The 19,216-nt window shown below is 45.4% G+C and overlaps 1 protein-coding gene across 4 annotated transcripts in view; it reads left to right on the forward strand.

The window, feature by feature from the left end:
• Nucleotides 1–19,216, forward strand: part of clcn2c (chloride channel 2c) — an 89,874-nt gene that overhangs the window by 60,825 nt on the left and 9,833 nt on the right. For 3 of the 4 annotated variants that reach the window (XM_058080043.1, XM_058080040.1, XM_058080042.1), the window contains 4 exons: nucleotides 287–420; nucleotides 1,580–1,770; nucleotides 2,350–2,461; nucleotides 3,583–3,653. In XM_058080043.1, the coding sequence (XP_057936026.1) occupies nucleotides 287–420; nucleotides 1,580–1,770; nucleotides 2,350–2,461; nucleotides 3,583–3,653 (508 nt within the window). The remainder of the gene's footprint in view (nucleotides 1–286; nucleotides 421–1,579; nucleotides 1,771–2,349; nucleotides 2,462–3,582; nucleotides 3,654–19,216) is intronic. The other variant, XM_058080041.1, reaches the window with a different exon arrangement.

A 19,216-nucleotide genomic window follows, 5' to 3' on the forward strand; every position in this document is an offset into this window, starting at 1 on the left:
TTATGAGTGGTGTACAGTTCTGCTGATGCAAGTGTGTACTTGGCAATGCCGTCATTGCCGCTAACATCCGGAATGACATGTCGAGGCTCTTAACATTTTTTTTTCTAGATTGACCAGTCAACTGAAGAATGATTGGGGCTGTCAGCTACACTTATGAGATTGAATATTAATTAAGGCAGATACATGGGGAAAAAATTAGTGTCATGAAATGTCGATCAAATGTTAAAACTATCATAGCTGAAATTGGTCTTTTTTTTAATGTTTCTTCTGCTGTCCGTCTGCTCAGAAAGTACAATATCCGTGTGGAGGACATCATGGTGAGGGACGTGCGCTACATCACGCTCAACTGCTGCTACAGAGACCTGCATAATGTCCTTCTGACGGGTCACCTCAAAACTTTGGCTCTGGTGGAATCAGCTGGTAAGAGAGACAGAGACGTGCTGTTGTTGTCTTGTGGTCCAACATTCTATGAATAAAATATATTTAACCTAAAGCCCTGTACCCCAAAAAACATAAACACGCAATTAAATTTAAATATTTAATGAATGTAATAGGCTGCCCGGCGTGCGAGTGGTTAGCGCGCAGACCTCACAGCCAGGAGACCAGGGTTCAATTCCACCCTCGGCCATCTCTGTGTGGAGTTTGCATGTTCTCCCTGTGCATGCGTGGGTTTTCTCCAGGTACTCCAGTTTCCTCACACATTCCAAAAACATGCCAGGACTCCAAATTGTCCATTAAGTTAAGTTAATGACTTTCTAAATATGATTTCATTATTAGAGATCATATGATAGCACCCCTATAGTCACATCAATCTGTTTTTCTATGACGCTTGCTAGGGTAGCTATAGAAGTTTGTGTGAGAGCACACACTGAGCGATGCATCCTGGAAGATTGACAAGTTGGGTGGACGACCCTCTGCTCTTATCTTCATCCAACCCTTTGAATGAGCGACATTATCTAGCATTATTACCTCCATAGGTATGAATGTGAGTGTGAATGGTTGTTTGTCTATATGTGCCCTGTGATTGGCTGGCCACCAGTCCAGGGTGTACCCCGCCTCTCGCCTGAAGACAGCTGGGATAGGCTCCAGCACCCCCCGCGACCCTCGTGAGGATAAGCAGTAGAAAATGAATGACTCTATAGGAGTCCACAACTCCATACAAAAGCCCAAACAAAGAGCATAACAGGTCCCCTTTAAACGGCTTATTTTCTGTGATTCTATCTGCTATATTTGGTAATATGACTATAAAGATGACTATAGGGATGTTATTTCATATCTGGAGGGCTCTCATTATGGTAAGCAATCAATAACCACAATAAATGAGGAATGACTTTCTGTGTTAGATATTTTTTTTTCCTACACTGCAATTGCTTCCCTCTCTAGCGCCTTTTTTTTCCTCTACGCTTCCTTATTTGATGACGTTCTATGTTTTCATTCTCCCGGTTGATGCTCTCTGTCCTATTCATCATGCTAGTCACTGCCTTGCCTCTTAACTCATTGCAATGCCTTTTCTAGCAACCCCTCTGGCGTCCTTTATATTAGTCTTTACCTTTTTGCCCTTCATCTATTTCTCACACAGCATCCATGATCCTCTTGGGTTCCATTGAGCGTGCTCAGCTCCAGTCGCTGCTCTCCCTCCAGCTTGGTCGCTCTCGCCGCCTCGATTTCATCAGAGAGCGGGACGCAGCAGAGAAGAAGCGGATGTCTGTCGTGTCCAACTCTGACTGCGAGGACGACCACCTACGAACAAGTCAGGAGGTCCGCTTCCAGGTCGGAGGTTATAGGGAATATGAACTGCTAGTTCAGAGGTCAACATCACAGATTTGTATCTAACTCGCAGTGTAAACAAAACCGACACTAATCAACTCAAATGGAACACACGATGTACCTTTAAAGAAAAACACTTTGTTCAGTGTGGAACAAAGTTAGATGGTGCGTTCCAGGACCATTGAACAAAGTGGGAGGAGTCAACAACTTAAACATGCAAAAAATTTGGGATTTCTAACAGGATATTTTTTTGAATTAAATATTGTCCATCCACATGAAATTTCATCTACAAATTATTAATTTGTCCAAAAAATAATTGCGCCTGCTTGGGGACCCCTTCCTTACAGCCCCCTGATTCATATTGAATTGAATATCTTGTTTATTTACTGTAAATTAACATAAGCTAGCAAGTCCAACAAGCAAGTTACCAGTTAGCAAGTTCACCAAGCTCACGATCTCATTCCAAATCACTGTTGTCACAAGCCAAATCATCAGATAAGTCAGTATGAATTTTAAAACGTTTAAAAATAGTTTTTAGGTTTTGTTCATGACTCACATATCAGTGTGTGTTTGTGTGTGTAGATATCCACAGAAGAATCATCTATCAGCCCCACTCGTCCAATTCCACAGAAGCCCCTTAAACCTGCTCTGAAGAGACCCTCGGTGGTAGAGCGGCCCACCGATATCCCCACCAGTAAGTCACTCTCCTACACATATGAATGTCATTTTTTTTTGCAAATGTCAGATGCATTAGGCAATGTAGGAAATGTACTGTAAGAATCATGATACTTTATCAGCATCTTTCAGAATAGATGATAGATTCCTGTATTTTCAGCACTGTAAGTCGCTACAAAGTGGCATCAGTCAAAAAAAATGTGTCATGAAGAAGAGATAAACCTCTATAAGTCACTTTTACTTGTATCAAACTATCATCAGAGTGGGCTTTTTTTTATGAGTTTCATGGCACAGAGGGAGGGGGCGATGTTTATATCAACAAAGATACAAACTAAAGCTGTAAAGAAGTTGAAATAAGTCACAATTTTTAGCTACAGTGTTTGTTTTGGTTAAGATCGAAAATGTTGTTAATTTTGGTTAAGATCGAAAATCCTCATTAGGGTCACGGGGTATATATGAATGTCATTTTTTTGCAAATGTCAGATGCATTAGGCGATGTAGGTAATGTACTGTAAGGATCATGATACTTTATCAGCATCTTTCAGAATAGATGATAGATTCCTGTATTTTCAGTACAGTAAGTCGCTATAGAGTTGCATCAGTCAAAAAAAATGTATCATGAAGAAGAAATAAACCTCTATAAGTCACTTTTACTAGACTTTAGCTTAGTTTAGCTTAGTTTTGGTTAAGATCGAAAATGTTGGTAATTTTGGTTAAGATCAAAAATTTCGGTAATTTTGGTTAAGATCAAAAATGTCGGTAATTTTGGTTAAGATCGAAAATCCTCATTAGGGTCGCAGGGGTATATATGAATGTCATTTTTGTGTCATCAGAGTGAGCTTTTTTAATGAGTTTCATGGCACAGAGGGAGGGGGCGATATTTATATAAATAAAGATACAGACTAAAGCTGCAGAAGTTGAAATAAGTCACAATTTTTAGCTACAGTGTGGGTTTTGGTTAAGATCGAAAATGTTGGTAATTTTGGTTAAGATCGAAAATTTTGATAATTTTGGTTAAATCCTCATTAGGGTCACAGGGGTATGCTGGAGTCTATCCCAGCTGCCTGTAATCTTAAAACGTCCTTCTTTGACAAGACAGCACTTTGAAGATCAGTGTGAGATGATTGCTTTGTCTCGTAGGTCCACAGGACCAATCAGGCAACGCGCTAAAGAACCTGTTTTGTGCCAGTCCAGATGCAGAGCTCATGGAGGTAAAAGAACCTTGAATGCACCCAACAACATGACACCCCACACGCAGTGGCTGGCATCATACTCTTCACACATTCTTCACACTCCGATTATATCTCTCACGTACAGTTCTGTACACTCCACAGTACATTGCCTCCCACACAAGTCCAGAAAATACACACAATCTCTCAGCCAACCTCACACTTTTTCTACCTACCGTATTCAAAATATCTCCTCTAAATAGCTTTTTTTTTAAATGTATTATTTAAATCCGTGATTTTGTTGCTGTTTTTCACTGACCCTGCTGGTAAGTTTGTTCATGTTGTGTGCTTATGCTTGGTTGGTGGAAGAAAAACAACAACTTGGAGAGCCCCACGTCTCCTGAAAACAGGAGGCCATCAAAACGGGTCCGGATATCCGTTGTGGTAAGAGCCGCCATTTGGAATATCCAAATACCCAGATTCCGCTCGGTAACAGGTTCATCAGCCAATCAGCAAATTTTCGCCTTGCCATTTCATACCAGGGTTAATCTCTTACCGCCGATGGCGTTGTGAGCTGTGCCATTGTGCCAACATATTTTGAACCGCCTTTTTCTTGTTAAATCTGTAACCTGTCTGCTGATCTTCCAGGACTTCTTATTTGCTGCAATAATTGGCGTCGCTTAGATCCATTCAATGTAAGCTGTTCTTATTGCTTAGAAAGTCAGCAAAGGTTACGGACAACATTTGACCACCTACATGACCACAACACCTTATTGTTGTCACTCACTTTTTGGTTTTGTTCTCAAGCCTCTTTTCAAATACACTGTACCTACTCGGGTTGCCACATCTGGACTTGGATTTGTTTGGGGAGTCCTGTTTTACACTTCACAACAGTACTCCCTCACAAGTGATATCACTGATGCAGAGTATTAAACCTATCAGTCAAAGAAAGACACAAAATGGAACAATTGTTTATAATTTATTTCAACTACATGTAGACAACAATCACTGAACACCACTTCTTACTACACAAGTCAAGTCAATTTTATACAGTGCATTTTACACATGGATCTGGTCTAGAACCATGCTTCTTATACATTAGAGAGAATCAACTGGAACCCAGGCGATAGGGGCAAGCAAAAACTCCTTAGAGGGATTAAACCTCAAACAAAACCCAAGCTCTGTGAAACAGCTGACTCTCTCGACTGGTTGAGTTGAGATAGAACGGCAGAGTGCAGGGACGGAAAGAAAACAGGATACAGGAGACCGACCCGGCAGTCTGGGCCTATGGTCTTGTGTTTTGCAAGACCATAGGCCTGAGTCTGTTGGCCATTTTATGGAGATAAATATTAGGATCTGACGGCATCCAGAAACCACCGTTGTGGTTTCAAAGTGTGGTCTGTGTCTACCTGAGTAGATACTCTGCAGTAGAAAAGAAGCTTGAGAGAAAAGAGCCACAATGCATTTCCCACAGACAAATTTATAATTGTGTTGAAATAAACCAGTGTAATCAATATGACACGTTCTCCAAACCTGCAGAGATTTTTATCTTTTATTCTATTTGACATTTTTAGTCGTTATTGATGTGCTGTTTGCAAAATACACACAGCGGTTCTGACAGTTAATACTGACCAAGTATAGAAAGTTCGTATATTCGTAAATATAATAGTGACTTTTCATGTCATACGCGTTAATTGGTGTGGGAAGTGCACACCATCTACAAAGCAAGAAGCTAGGTTATAGTTATGGGGCCAGATTTTAACTATGTATTCATATCTTCAAAAAATGATTTGGTGTCCAATCATCACAACTGTTAGTTCTGACCAAGTATAGAAAGTTCGGAAACCCAATATAATAGCAACTTTTCATGTCACATGCGTTAATTAGTGTGGGAAGTGCACACCATCTACAAAGCAAGAAGCTAGGTTATAGTTATGGGGCCAAATGTTAACTATGTATTCATATCTAAAAAATTATTTGGTGTCCAATCATCATCATCATAGAAAGTTCGGAAACCCAATATAATAGCAACTTTTCATGTCACATGCGTTAATTAGTGTGGGAAGTGCACACCATCTAGTACAAAGCAAGAAGAGATGTTATAGTTATGGGGCCAAATGTTAACTATGTATTCATATCTTTAAAAAAATATTTGGTGTCCAATCATTACAACTGTTAATTCTGACCAAGTATAGAAAGTTCGGAAACCCAATATAATAGCGACTTTTCATGTCACACACGTTAATTAGTGTGGGAAGTGCACACCATATACAAAGCAAGAAGCGAGGTTATAGTTATGGGGCCAAATGTTAACTATGTATTCATATCTTTAAAAAATGATTTGGTGTCTAATCATCACAACTGTTAGTTCTGACCAAGTATAGAAAGTTCGGAAACCCAATATAATAGCAACTTTTCATGTCACATGCGTTAATTAATGTGGGAAGTGCACACCATCTAGGCTAAGCTGGGTTATAGTTATGGGGCCGAATATTAACTATGTATTCATATCTAAGAAAAAAATATGTGGTGTCCAATCATCACAACTGTTATCAATGACAAATGTTTTTCTTTTCAGAAACTGAACATTGTCCATTTTTGTACTTGTTTTTCATGGTGTGTTGGAGAGTTAATACTACAAATAATAAGCAATTTAAAATATTTCAGCTTCGGAGATCGTGTCGTATCCAATTTCATTATTATCAATGTTTTTACTTATCTGACAAACGGTGGTCAAGTGTTTAACAAGTTGAAGGCCGTTTAAAGTCGGCATGCCGTGCCATCCATCATCAACTGTGTCACCCGAGGTGTCCAATCAGTGACGCCCCCCAGAGTGGGCATCACCCTCCTGGAGTGACCCAAAGTCTGATTGTGTAATTCAAAGTTTGCGATGCTCTGTGAATTCATTATTCCCAGATGTTCAATCTGGAAGTGAGTTCTTCTGTGCATGTGGTCATGAATATCAAGATGGCGGAATCTAATCTCTTCATGAGTAGCAGAATGCATGAAATTGAACAACAATACAGTTTAAAAAAAGTACAATGCATGTGATATCCAATGAGGTATTTTAATTTTAACTAGGTTTTAGTCTAATTAGCAATTACTGTATTAATGCTGTGAGTGTCAATCATCGAGACAAAGATCTCAAACAAATCCCACAAGATGATAACAATGGTAAGAGTATAATCTTTCAAAAAATACCCTACATTTTCGAAGCTTGTTCAGATGAATCAATGACGCGTCGCCCAGTCTTGGGTGAGTAAACCTTCATCATCAGATCTTTTCACACATATTTATTATGTCATTCCCTTCACTAGGAGACACCAGCTGCTTTAAAAGGTTTCTTTGGGGTGAGCATATAATAATAATATTTATTTTGCTGAATTGTAGAATGTAAATTATGTGTTTTCCCGACTGGGAGACGAAGACATTGTATTCGCAAATGAAAGTTAATGTGAATTTACGGCAAAAATTGCATACATTTTCCAGTTACCTTAATATGACACGCATCTTGTGTTATTAATACACTATAACTGTGTTCTTAATGTATTTTCATCACAAAATGTCCTTTTTAGCAGCATATTAGCTTGCTAATACATGAAAACAGGAACCGTAAGGGTCATAATTTAACTTCACTTGAACAGAAAATTATAATTTTCTAATTTTTTCTCACTGGATATTATGTTGTATGAATGCAATGGAGTGTGAATCATACTCAGAAGTCATTTTATGCTGGAAAGCTATTAATAAGGGCCTACCTCAGAGCCGGCTTTTTTCCAAACAAAAGAGATCATTACTCTTCTGTTTGCCAGTGTTAATTCAAAATGTAAGGAAAAAAAAAAGAAATGGAAAAAATATCCACAGTAAAAGAGCAGGAAAGAAATAGTGAGGTGTCAAAAACAACAGAAAACAACAACAACAACACAAACCTGAGCCCACAAGCCATCATAAATAAAGCATGGAGGCATTATGAAAACTCAAGAAGGGTGAAAATAATGAGAAAACCGAGACGGAGAGGCTGGGCGGCATCATTTCTCTGAAACAGACTACTGATGTCATTTACCCTGCATCAATATTTCAAAACCCAGATAGGAGATGAGGAGGAGGAGGAGGACTTTTGAAAACGTATAAAGATGGAAGAAGAATGTGAAGCAGAGATTCATACAGATTCTGCAACCAACAAGAGAAGAGACCAAGTGTGGGGGGACTAACTTGATTTCTTATGTGCCACAGGGGAGATTGCAGAAAGTATGAAAAATTGCATTTGATAAAGTCATCCATATGCTCGACTGGGCCCCACAAAGATTTAAACATTTGAGTCAGCCTGTTATCAGCATTGCCATTCGACAATATAAAAAAAAAAAGTGGTGATGACAAGAGACACAAGCTCGCAGGCTAATAAAACGCACCCACACATTGGCGCCGCAACGCTATATTGCTAATCACTTGACTGTCAGCCGGTAATGACTAATAAGCCCACTTAACACGTTTAAAAATGAACTAGCCAATGATTTTCTCAGCACTGACCACACATAACTCCTGATGGGTACTCTTAACGTATAATTTGATTGTATTATTGTTCATTATCAGTCACAGTTAGCGGTCACTAATGAAAGAACCCATACAAGTGGGTGGGGGGGGGACAAACGGGTATCTTGTCCAAGGCCCAGGCCCAGAAATGTGATTAATCATTCTGTTTCATTTCAAAATGTGTTCATTTGGGGGAGAAAATGTGGCATATTTACATGCAAAAAATGATTTCTGGTTATTTTGCCTTTATTGTCTGTGAAAATAGAGTCAAGAATCCCCCTACCACCCATAATACACATTTAGATTATTTGTCCCAGGCCCAGCCAAAGCTGGCCAAATAGACTGTGATGTAAGTCATGTTTTAATATAAGTCAGAACGTATTCCTGCATTCATTCATTTATTCATTTTCTACCGCTTATACTCACGAGGGTCACATGAGGTGCTGGAGCCTATCCCAGCTGTCTTTAAGCCAGAGGCGGGGGTGTTAAAATTAAAATCTTTATTTTGTAAAATTAGTGCTGATTTTAACATTTTTGCATTGACAAATTTGAACTTATGTACCACATTCTTGCTTTTAAAAACCATTAAAGATATTCATTCATTCATTTTCTACCGCTTATCCTCATGAGGGTCGTGGGGGGTGCTGGAGCCTATCCCAGCTGTCTTCTGGCGAGAGGCGGGGTACACCCTGGACTGGTGGCCAGCCAATCACAGGGCACATATTAGACAAACAACCATTCACACTCACATTCATACCTATGGACAATTTGGAGTCGGCAATTAACCTAGCATGTTTTTGGAATGTGGGAGGAAACCGGAGTACCCGGAGAAAACCCATGCATGCACGGGGAGAACATGCAAACTCAACATAGAGATGGCCGAGGGTGGAATTGAACTAGAGTCTCCTAGCTGTGAGACCTGAGCGCTAACCACTCTATCGCCGTGCAGCCAAGAATCGAAATTTTCCCAGTCATTTTTCAAAAGACAACCCCTTCAGTACCAGCCATTTTAGAACAAAAAACTACCAAAAAAGGGAGAAAAACTGCATTTTCTGAGGATAAATTTCCAGCATAATTTTCACTTTTTTTTGCTTTTAAACAACAAAAACAACACAAAAAGTTCAAAAAATAATTTGTTTACAAATGCAACACCATGAACTCTTAAAAATGTTTACATTTGGAACTGAACGTTCTTACACTTCCTGCTTGCCGTCACGTTGGGTTTTCCATTCAAATTCAAATGCCGAGCTGCTATCAAATGCACTTCTGCCACCTTGTGGAAACTCAGTGGAAAATCTTGTTTTGGACTCATAATAGGTCATAGTCAACTCCAAAACAGTGAGGAACTGCTATATGAATTATACTTGGACTGTACGTAGAACTAAGTCAGGACTGGGACGTCCAGCAGCAAGTGTTATCATCCAATCTGTGCCTGTGGATTCCCACTCCATTCCAAATGAACACAGTAGAACTGAGTATTATCCTTTTTCCCATCCTCGTGTTAAGTACAAAGCCATTAACAATTGCGGTGAATCCTGCTTTCTAATCAGATGTAGGCAGTAATAGAATTTGGAATCATAAGCAAATAAGTTATTGTTAGTAGCAGGAAAATCAGCAGTTAATTGCCTGCATGTGATTACTGTTGTAATGTCCCCCTCCTGCACCATTTCGGATCTGGCCGTCGGTTAGAGAAACATCATTACTGGAAACATGAGGGAGAAACTTTGTAATGACTTAACCAATTTAAACAGCCACTCAGGCAACAAAGAGGAAGACATAACACAAGATATTGTTCTGCAGTAAAATAGACAAAGTAGTGGTTTTCATTGATTGAAGTAAAATTGTACCACAGCGGACGAGTGGTTAGCGCGCAGGCCTCACAGCAGGGAGACCAGAGTTCAATTCCACCCTCGGCCATCTCGGTGGGGAGTTTGCTTGTTCTCCCGGTGCATGTGTGGGTTTTCTCCTGGGTACTCCGGTTTCCTCCCACATTCCAATGAATGGTTGTTTGTCTATATGTGCCCCGTGATTGGCTGGCCACCAGTCCAGGGTGTACCCCGCCTCTTGCCCGAAGACAGCTGGGATAGGCTCCAGCACACCCGCGACCCTCATGAGGATAAGCGGTAGAAAATGAATGAATGCTAGGTTAATCTGCGACTCCAAATTGTCCATAGGTATGAATGTGAGTGTGAATGGTTGTTTGTCTATATGTGCCCTGTGATTGGCTGGCCACCAGTCCAGGGTGTACCCCGCCTCTTGCCCGAAGACAGCTGGGATAGGCTCCAGTACCCCCCGCGACCCTCGTTAGGACAATGAATGAATGAAGTAAAATTGTACCACGGCGGACAAGTGGTTAGCGCACAGGCCTCACAGCAGGGAGACCCAAGTTCAATTCCACCCTCGGCCATCTCTGTGTTTCTCCCTGTGCATGCGTGGGTTTTCTCCGGTTTCCTCCAACATTCCAAAAACATGCTAGGTTAATTGGCGACTCCAAATTGTCCATAGGTATGAATGTGAGTGTGAATGGTTGTTTGTGTCACGCCGAGGAGAGGGTAAGACCCAAGAGAAGCACGCAGGCAGGAGTAGTTTGCAATAAAAGGTCTTTATTGCCTCTTCAAAAAGCAGGATAGTGACAACAAAAAACTATGGTGCAAAAATGGAGAGCAAACAGAAAAGGCACCACGAAAAAGACTAGCAAGGCTATACAAAACTAACTTCTTAGTGCCGGTAGGGAGCAGCTACCTGGCTGGCAGGAAGGCGTCGGGCAGGAGACTTGGCACCACTATGTGGTGGTGGAAAAGACGGCAAAGGGCTCAGGTCCAAACAGGCAAGTGGCGTGCGTCCATGTGGAACAATACTACGACGCCTTCCTGCTGCCACAGGTGTGCCTAAATGGAAGGTGGTGATTGAGAACACCTGTGGCTGGCCGGGTAGCTCCTCCCATCAGGGCGAACTGGGGCCTGAGGGGAGAGAGAGAGAGCATGAGTGGCAGGCAAGTGCCAATGGTGACAAAACCAGTAGGCTGCTCCAGGAGCAGTAAGATGGTGTCACGCAATGGCGTGACAGTATTCCCCCCTCCCAACTAACCGGGCGGGCCTACCGGGTTACCTGGTTTATCGGGAAATCTCTGATAAAAGTCGGAGATGAGGGACGGGTCAAGGATAAGGGCGCGCGAAACCCACGAACGCTCCTCGGGGCCGTAACCCTCCCAGTCTATGAGAAATTGCACCCCTCTGCCACGCCTCCTGGCGTCGAGGATGGACTTGACAGCGAATGCCGGATGGCCGTCTAGAAGCCGGGGGGGTGGTGGAGGCACGGGTGGAGGGCTAAGCTCGCAGGAGGCAACTGGCTTCAGGAGGGACACGTGAAACACTGGGTATCTCTTGATGGACGGAGGGAGTTTGAGCCTGGCGGACACAGGGTTGATCATGCGCACCACCTCGAAGGGACCAATGAACCGAGGGGACAGCTTCCTGGATCCACCAGCCAACGTGAGGTCCCGAGACGACAACCAAACCCTCTGACCGGGCCTGTAGTCAGGAGCTGGTCTGCGGTGACGATCGGCCACCCTCTGGTTACGTCTGGATGACCGCACAAGTGCTGCCCGAGTGTCTCGCCATACCCGGTGAACACGGCGTAGCAGGGAGGCCACCGAGGACACGGAGGACTCCGCCTCTTGGGTGGGAAACAGGGGTGGCTGGAATCCTTGGGCGACGTGAAAAGGAGAGCGGCCCGTAGAGGAGCAAACGAGGGTGTTGTGGGCGTACTCCACCCACGGCAGGTGGAGGGACCAGGAAGTGGGGTGCTGGTGGCATACACACCGCAGGGCCGCCTCCAAGTCCTGGTTTGCTCGCTCCGTCTGGCCATTGGTCTGTGGGTGGTATCCAGAGGAGAGGCTCGCTGTGGCTCCCAGAGACTTGCAGAATGACCTCCAAGTGGCTGCTGCAAATTGCGGACCCCTGTCCGATACCACGTCCAGTGGAATGCCATGGATACGCACCACATGTTGGACCAAGAGTTGGGCTGTCTGCATGGACGATGGCAGCTTGCGGAGCGGAATGAAGTGAGCGGATTTCGAGAATCTGTCGACGAATGTGAGAATGACGGTGAAGCCCTTCGAAGCTGGTAGTCCAGTGACGAAGTCCATGGCCACGTGAGACCACGGGCGGGAGGGAATGGGAAGGGGCCGCAACAACCCCGCCGATGCCAGACTAGAGGACTTGTTCCGAGCGCAGGTGGTGCAGGCCGCTACGAACCGCCTGATGTCGGAGTGCAGGGATGGCCACCAGAACCTCTGAGCAAGCAAAAAGGCGGTGCGTCTAGCCCCCGGATGGCAGGCGAGTTTGGAACAGTGAGCCCAAACCAGGACTTCCGAGCGAAGGTCTTGGGGAACAAACAGACGGTTGGGTGGGCAGCCAGGGACCGGAGGTGCTTGACTGTTTGCTTCTTTCACCCGCCTCTCCACCTTCCATTGGAGCGATCCCAGGATGCGGGACTCGGGTAGGATGGTCTCCCGAGGGCGGGGCTCCACCGGAGGTGCGAACATCCTGGACAGGGCATCGGGTTTTCCATTCTGGGAGCCTGGGCGGTAAGTGAGGGTGAAATCAAAACGAGTGAGGAAGAGGGCCCAGCGTGCCTGGCGGGGGTTCAGCCGTTGGGCGGAGCGGATGTAGGACAGGTTCCTGTGGTCCGTGACAATGACAAAAGGGTGAGCCGCCCCCTCCAACCAGTGCCTCCACTCCTGCAGGGCGAGGATGACTGCCAGGAGTTCACGATTGCCAATGTCATAATTACGCTCGGCGGAGGACAGACGTCTGGAAAAGAATGCACAAGGGTGCCATCTCTGGTCCGTGCTAGTGCGCTGGGAGAGCACGGCCCCGACCCCCGTATCTGACGCGTCCACCTCAACAAGAAAGGGGCGAGAAGGGTTAGGGTGAACAAGTAAAGGAGCGGTAATGAAGCATGATTTGAGGTGGTTAAAGGCCGCGTCGGCCGCAGGGGACCATAAAAAGGGTGTCTTGGAGGATGTGAGCTTGTTCAGAGGTTCCGCGACCTTGCTAAAGTCTTGGATAAAGCGCCTATAGAAATTAGCGAATCCCAGGAACCTCTGTAAAAGCTTCCTTGATGTAGGAGTAGGCCATTCGGCCACCGCCTGGATCTTGGCGGGGTCGGGTCTGAGTTGGCCCCTCTCCACGATAAACCCTAAAAATGGCACGGAGGAGGAGTGGAAAGAACACTTTTGAGCCTTAACGAACAGACGGTTGGCTAAGAGCCTCTGGAGCACCAGGCGAACGTGTTGGAAGTGAGCGGAGGCAGAGGGGGAGAAAATGAGGATGTCGTCGAGGTAGACGAACACGAAACGTCCAATCATGTCACGTAATACGTCATTAATGAGGGCTTGAAAAACGGCGGGTGCATTAGTGAGGCCGAACGGCATGACGCGGTACTCGAAATGTCCCAGCGGGGTGTTGAAAGCAGTTTTCCATTCATCGCCCTCACGGATGCGCACAAGGTGGTAAGCGTTGCGTAGATCCAGTTTAGTAAACATGACAGCACTATGGAGGGGGGTGAAGGCAGCGTCGAGCAGGGGCAGAGGATATTTGTTCTTTATCGTGATTTTGTTAAGGGCGCGGAAATCGATGCAGGGTCGCAAGGAGCCGTCCTTCTTCTTAACAAAGAAGAACCCTGCCGCCAGGGGTGAGGAGGAGGGACGTATGTGGCCAGCCGCGAGCGAAGAAGAAATGTAATCCTCCAAAGCCTTTTGCTCAGGCAGAGAGATATTATAAAGGCGCGAAGAGGGGAGTGGCGCTCCTGGCAACAAATCGATAGCGCAATCATAAGGACGGTGGGGTGGAAGTGACATGGCACGATCCTTACAAAAAACCTGGTGAAGGGAGTGATATTGCTCGGGCACAAAAGAGAGGTCGGGAGGAACCGGTGGCGACACGACAGGGTGAGAACTGGGAGACGAGGCGGAACGCAGACAATTGGAGTGGCAGAAATCACTCCAATTGGTAATTTTAAGTACAGACCAGTCAATGACAGGGTTATGCTGTCTGAGCCAAGTAAGACCAAGGACCACCGGCGCCGAACGAGAAGGGATGACAAAGAAGCTAATAGTCTCTAGATGGTTACCAGTGAGACTCAGAGCGCACATACAAGTCTGGTGAGTGATACTAGCGAGGTGACCCCCGTCGAGAGAGCGAACGGACTTGGGAGGATGTAACTTTACAGTGGGTAATTTGAAGCGTGAAACTAAGTTACAGTCAATGAAATTATCATCAGCTCCAGAGTCAATAAGTGCCTGGACAGGTACCGCCTCCCCCCGCCACGACAGCGTACCTTCAATCTGGAGGCGTCCGATGACTGGTGAGGTCCTCTGTGATCCCTCGCTGGAGGGGGAGCGGCGTCGGCTCCTGGGACGCACGGGGCACCTGGTGACGGAATGCCCCGCCTCTCCGCAATACAGGCAAAGACTAAGTCGCAGCCGTCGGGCCCTCTCTGCCGATGACAGGCGGCTGGTCCCCAGCTGCATGGGTTCGGTCCCGCCAAGAGCCTCCAACGGGGGTCCGCTGATGTCCGAAGGGGGGATGAGGGGGTCCGGGAGGTTGTCTGGAGGGGCTGGCAGCGCCAGGCGTGGGACGACGATCCGTCCTGGCCTACGTTGGAGAGCGCGCTCCCGCAGGCGGCCATCCATCCGAATGGAGAGGGCGATGAGCTCCTCCAACGTGTTTGTCTCGTCCCGCGCGGCCAGTTCATCTTGCAGGTGAGGGCTGAGGCTCCCCAGGAAACTGCAGCGGAGCGCCTTCTCATTCCAATCGCTCTCGGTTGCCAGAATGCGGAAGGTGACGGAATGGTCCGCGACGGAGGCGCCGCCCTGGCGAATAGACAGCAGGCGCATTCCAGCCTCCCGCTCTCGCATGGGGTGATCAAACACCCTCCTCATCTCAGCCACGAACAAGGTTAAATTGACCAGTAGCTCCGGTCTCTTCTCGGAGATGGCCATGGACCAGCGAGCCGCGCGGCCAGAGAGGAGGCTGAGCATATAGGCCACCCTGGCTGCGTCCGTGGTGTACGTGGCGGGCTGCTGGGCGAAGGTGAGGGAACACTGGTGAACAAACAACCCGCACTGGCCGAAGTCTCCTCCATACCGGGCCGGGTGGGGAATGCTGGGTTCGCGGGAAGAGGCGCCAAGTGGCGGGAGAGGAGGCATGACTGTCGGAGGCTCGTCGGAGGAGGGGGCAGGAATACGGGCATGGATCTCCTTAATAAGGCTAGCCATGCCTTCAAGCATCTGCTCGTGACGGCTGATGGACTCACCGTGAGCTTTGAGGGCAAAAAAAATCTTCTCCTGCTCTGCGGGGTCCATGCTTCATTTGGTCGTAGTATTCTGTCACGCCGAGGAGAGGGTAAGACCCAAGAGAAGCACGCAGGCAGGAGTAGTTTGCAATAAAAGGTCTTTATTGCCTCTTCAAAAAGCAGGATAGTGACAACAAAAAACTATGGTGCAAAAATGGAGAGCAAACAGAAAAGGCACCACGAAAAAGACTAGCAAGGCTATACAAAACTAACTTCTTGGTGCCGGTAGGGAGCAGCTACCTGGCTGGCAGGAAGGCGTCGGGCAGGAGACTTGGCACCACTATGTGGTGGTGGAAAAGACGGCAAAGGGCTCAGGTCCAAACAGGCAAGTGGCGTGCGTCCATGTGGAACAATACTACGACGCCTTCCTGCTGCCACAGGTGTGCCTAAATGGAAGGTGGTGATTGAGAACACTTGTGGCTGGCCGGGTAGCTCCTCCCATCAGGGCGAACTGGGGCCTGAGGGGAGAGAGAGAGAGCATGAGTGGCAGGCAAGTGCCAATGCTGACAAAACCAGTAGGCTGCTCCAGGAGCAGTAAGATGGTGTCACGCAATGGCGTGACAGTTTGTCTATATGTGCCCTGTGATTGGCTGGCCACCAGTCCAGGGTGTACCCCGCCTCTTGCCCGAAGACAGCTGGGATAGGCTCCAGTACCCCCCGCGACCCTTGTTAGGACAATGAATGAATGAATGAATGAAGTAAAATTGTACTACGGCGGACAAGTGGTTAGCGCGCAGACCTCACAGCAGGGAGACCCGAGTTCAATTCCACCCTCGGCCATCTCTGTGTCTCTGTGTTGCATGTTTCTCCCTGTGCATGCGTGGGTTTTTTCCGGTTTCCTCCAACATTCCAAAAACATACTAGGTTAATTGGCGACTCCAAATTGTCCATAGGTATGAATGTTAGTGTGAATGGTTGTTTGTCTATATGTGCCCTGTGATTGGCTGGCCACTAGTCCAGTGTGTACCCCACGGTAGAAAATGAATGAATGTACCAAAGCAAGTGACAGGACTTGTCTAGTTTCAAGTCCTATTATGGAGAACTATAGAAATTATGCTCTCATTAGGACCAGGTTTCACGTATTTGCTCATAATAATAATAACTATTGATGAGTTTGAGAACCTCTTGTTCTTCCAGTGGCCACCGATCTTTGTCTCAGCCAAGGAAAGATGTGGGCACGCTTGCTTTTGTGGCTTCCTGTTGCGGGCAAGCGAGTGTTTTTGTGGCTGGAGCTGGTCGATGTGTTACAACAGTTGGCTTTAACGATCTGTGCCGTCGCATCTTGAGAATTTATTTTGAGTTGAGTACTATTGTTTTAACACTCTTCCTGCCAGAGTGATGATGAATGAAAAGATTGACTCAAAATTTCATACACTTTCCAGGGCCGCATACTCCCACGTTTCATCCATTTCTTAAGTGTGGCCGTGTGTGTGTGTGTGCAAATGAGTCTAACCTGCTAACCCAGCCTTGGATGGGTGCCACAAATTGAAGGATCAAGTCTGGATAGAAAGATGGCAGAAGGAAGGAAGGATGAGGAATGAAAGCACAACAAACCTTTTCTAGTCGGCATGGCTCATATGGCCGTTTCCCAAACAGAAGGTTGCCGGATCAATTCTCCACCGCTGTCCTCCCGTGACCATGACAGTACTGCGTCATTAGGAGGTAGATGTGGTAAAAGGTAGAAAGAAAGCTGCTATATGTATGCTATATTATCATATCAAGCTCTATCATCTTTTGTGAGCACTCTGGAGAACAATTGCCTTGCCTGCACACACACACACACACACACACACCTTTTATTCACACTCTGAATACACTTTCACTTGTCAAAGACACACAATAACAACATCCAATTAGAAATCTGTCGAGTTATACAGTGGTAGCTCAGTTTTTGTTATTTTATTATTGTGGAAACTGAAAAGAAACTGAAAGAAATCTGAAGCATTTTTTTCCCACAGGAAATATTGTTGATGTGACAAATGGACGAATGTGTGTAACACTCTTAAATGAATGTGGCTTACAGAGCCAACTAAGTACGGCAAAATTTGGTGTTGAGTGTGTGATTCTAGGAATCTAACCAAGCAATGCATCTTTATTATTACCATATAATTCAATGTACCAAAGGGTAAAATACAGTAGTTTGTATACACAGTATTATACAATATGTCGTTTGGTCTAGAGACAGTGCCAGTGAGGAAAAGACAGGAAGCAGAACTGGATGTAGCAGCGAATGCTGAGGTTCTCATTGGGAGTGACCAGGATGGATAGGATCAGGAGACTTTTGAGATAAAGGGAGAGAGGCCAGACTGAGATGGTTGTAACATCTCCAGAGGAGAGATAGTGAATATATTGGTAGAAGGATGCTGCCAGGTAGCAGGCGTAGAGGAAGACCAAATAGGAGGTTTATGGATGTAGTGAAGGAGGACATTAGGGTAGTTGGTGTGAGAGAGACAGATGCAGAAGACAGGGTTGGATGGAGGAGATTGATTTGCTGTGGCGACCCCTGAAGGGAAAAGCCCAAAGGGAAAGAAGAATATTATACGATAACCCAGGCAAAATTTTGTCGAAAACTGAATCTTACAAAAACTGAGCATTTGACAACCGAGGTTTGACTTTTTTGAGTCAAGAAAGCTCTAGCGAGGTTTGTTGTCAGCTGATGATAATGACCAGGCAAAGTTTAGCGACGAACATTAGCCATCATAAAAATACCGTGCAATGTTGGTTGGCGTCATTAATGTGTTCTAGAATGAATGCCTGAATCGACTCTGCCCATAAGAAATAATGTAATAAATCAAACACAGGGTTGCACGGCGATCGTGTGGTTAGCGCGCAGACCTCACAGCTAGGAGACCCAGGTTCAATTCCACCCTCGGCCATCTCTGTGCTGAGTTTGCATGTTCTCCTTGTGCATGCATGGGTTTTCTCTGGGTACTCCCACATTCCAAAAACATGCTAGGTTAATTGGCGACTCCAAATTGTCCATAGGTATGAATGTGAGTGTGAATGGTTGTTTGTCTATATGTGCCCTGTGATTGGCTGGCGACCAGTCCAGGGTGTTCCCCACCTCTTGCCCAAAGACAGCTGGGATAGGCTCCAGCACCCCCCGCGACCCTTGTGAGTATAAGCGGTAGAAAATGAATGATTGTTCCAAACACAGCTGGACCCAGACTATGCCTTAATAGCTTGACAAAAAGCATGCCATATTGTAGCTAATTAGTAAATGTCCGTGAACCAATATGAAATTATGGCGTATATTTTTGACATGAACAGAAAACACGAACCAACATTTTGCTGCATGATTGCATGTCAATGCAGTCTGTTCTTTTAAACCACCAATGGCAAAATATGCTAACTGGTGGTGTTCTTTCTATAGTTTTTGTTTTAAAAATGCAGTCTTGAACTTGTTGTAAGCAGTCCCTTTTAACTGTTGTTTTCATTTTATCGACCAATGACAATGGTTGCAATTTCAATTTAATAATTTTGTGGTATGACTTAATATTTATCCATATACTTGTGGTTTTATTTCATTTGAACATGCATCAGATTACAATGGAATGCATCACATAATCAGTTCACAGTTCCACATGTCCAAAAGGAGTAGGAAGAAGCAAAGCTTATTAAATCCTACCCCTCCATCTGGTACTTTTACAATCAGAAACTGTTACATTTGTTCACTTCCTGCTTTCCATAATACAGTTTAAGGTTTTTTTTTTGTT

Source organism: Doryrhamphus excisus, chromosome 8 (assembly GCF_030265055.1).
Source record: "Doryrhamphus excisus isolate RoL2022-K1 chromosome 8, RoL_Dexc_1.0, whole genome shotgun sequence".
Lineage (NCBI taxonomy): Eukaryota > Metazoa > Chordata > Actinopteri > Syngnathiformes > Syngnathidae > Doryrhamphus > Doryrhamphus excisus.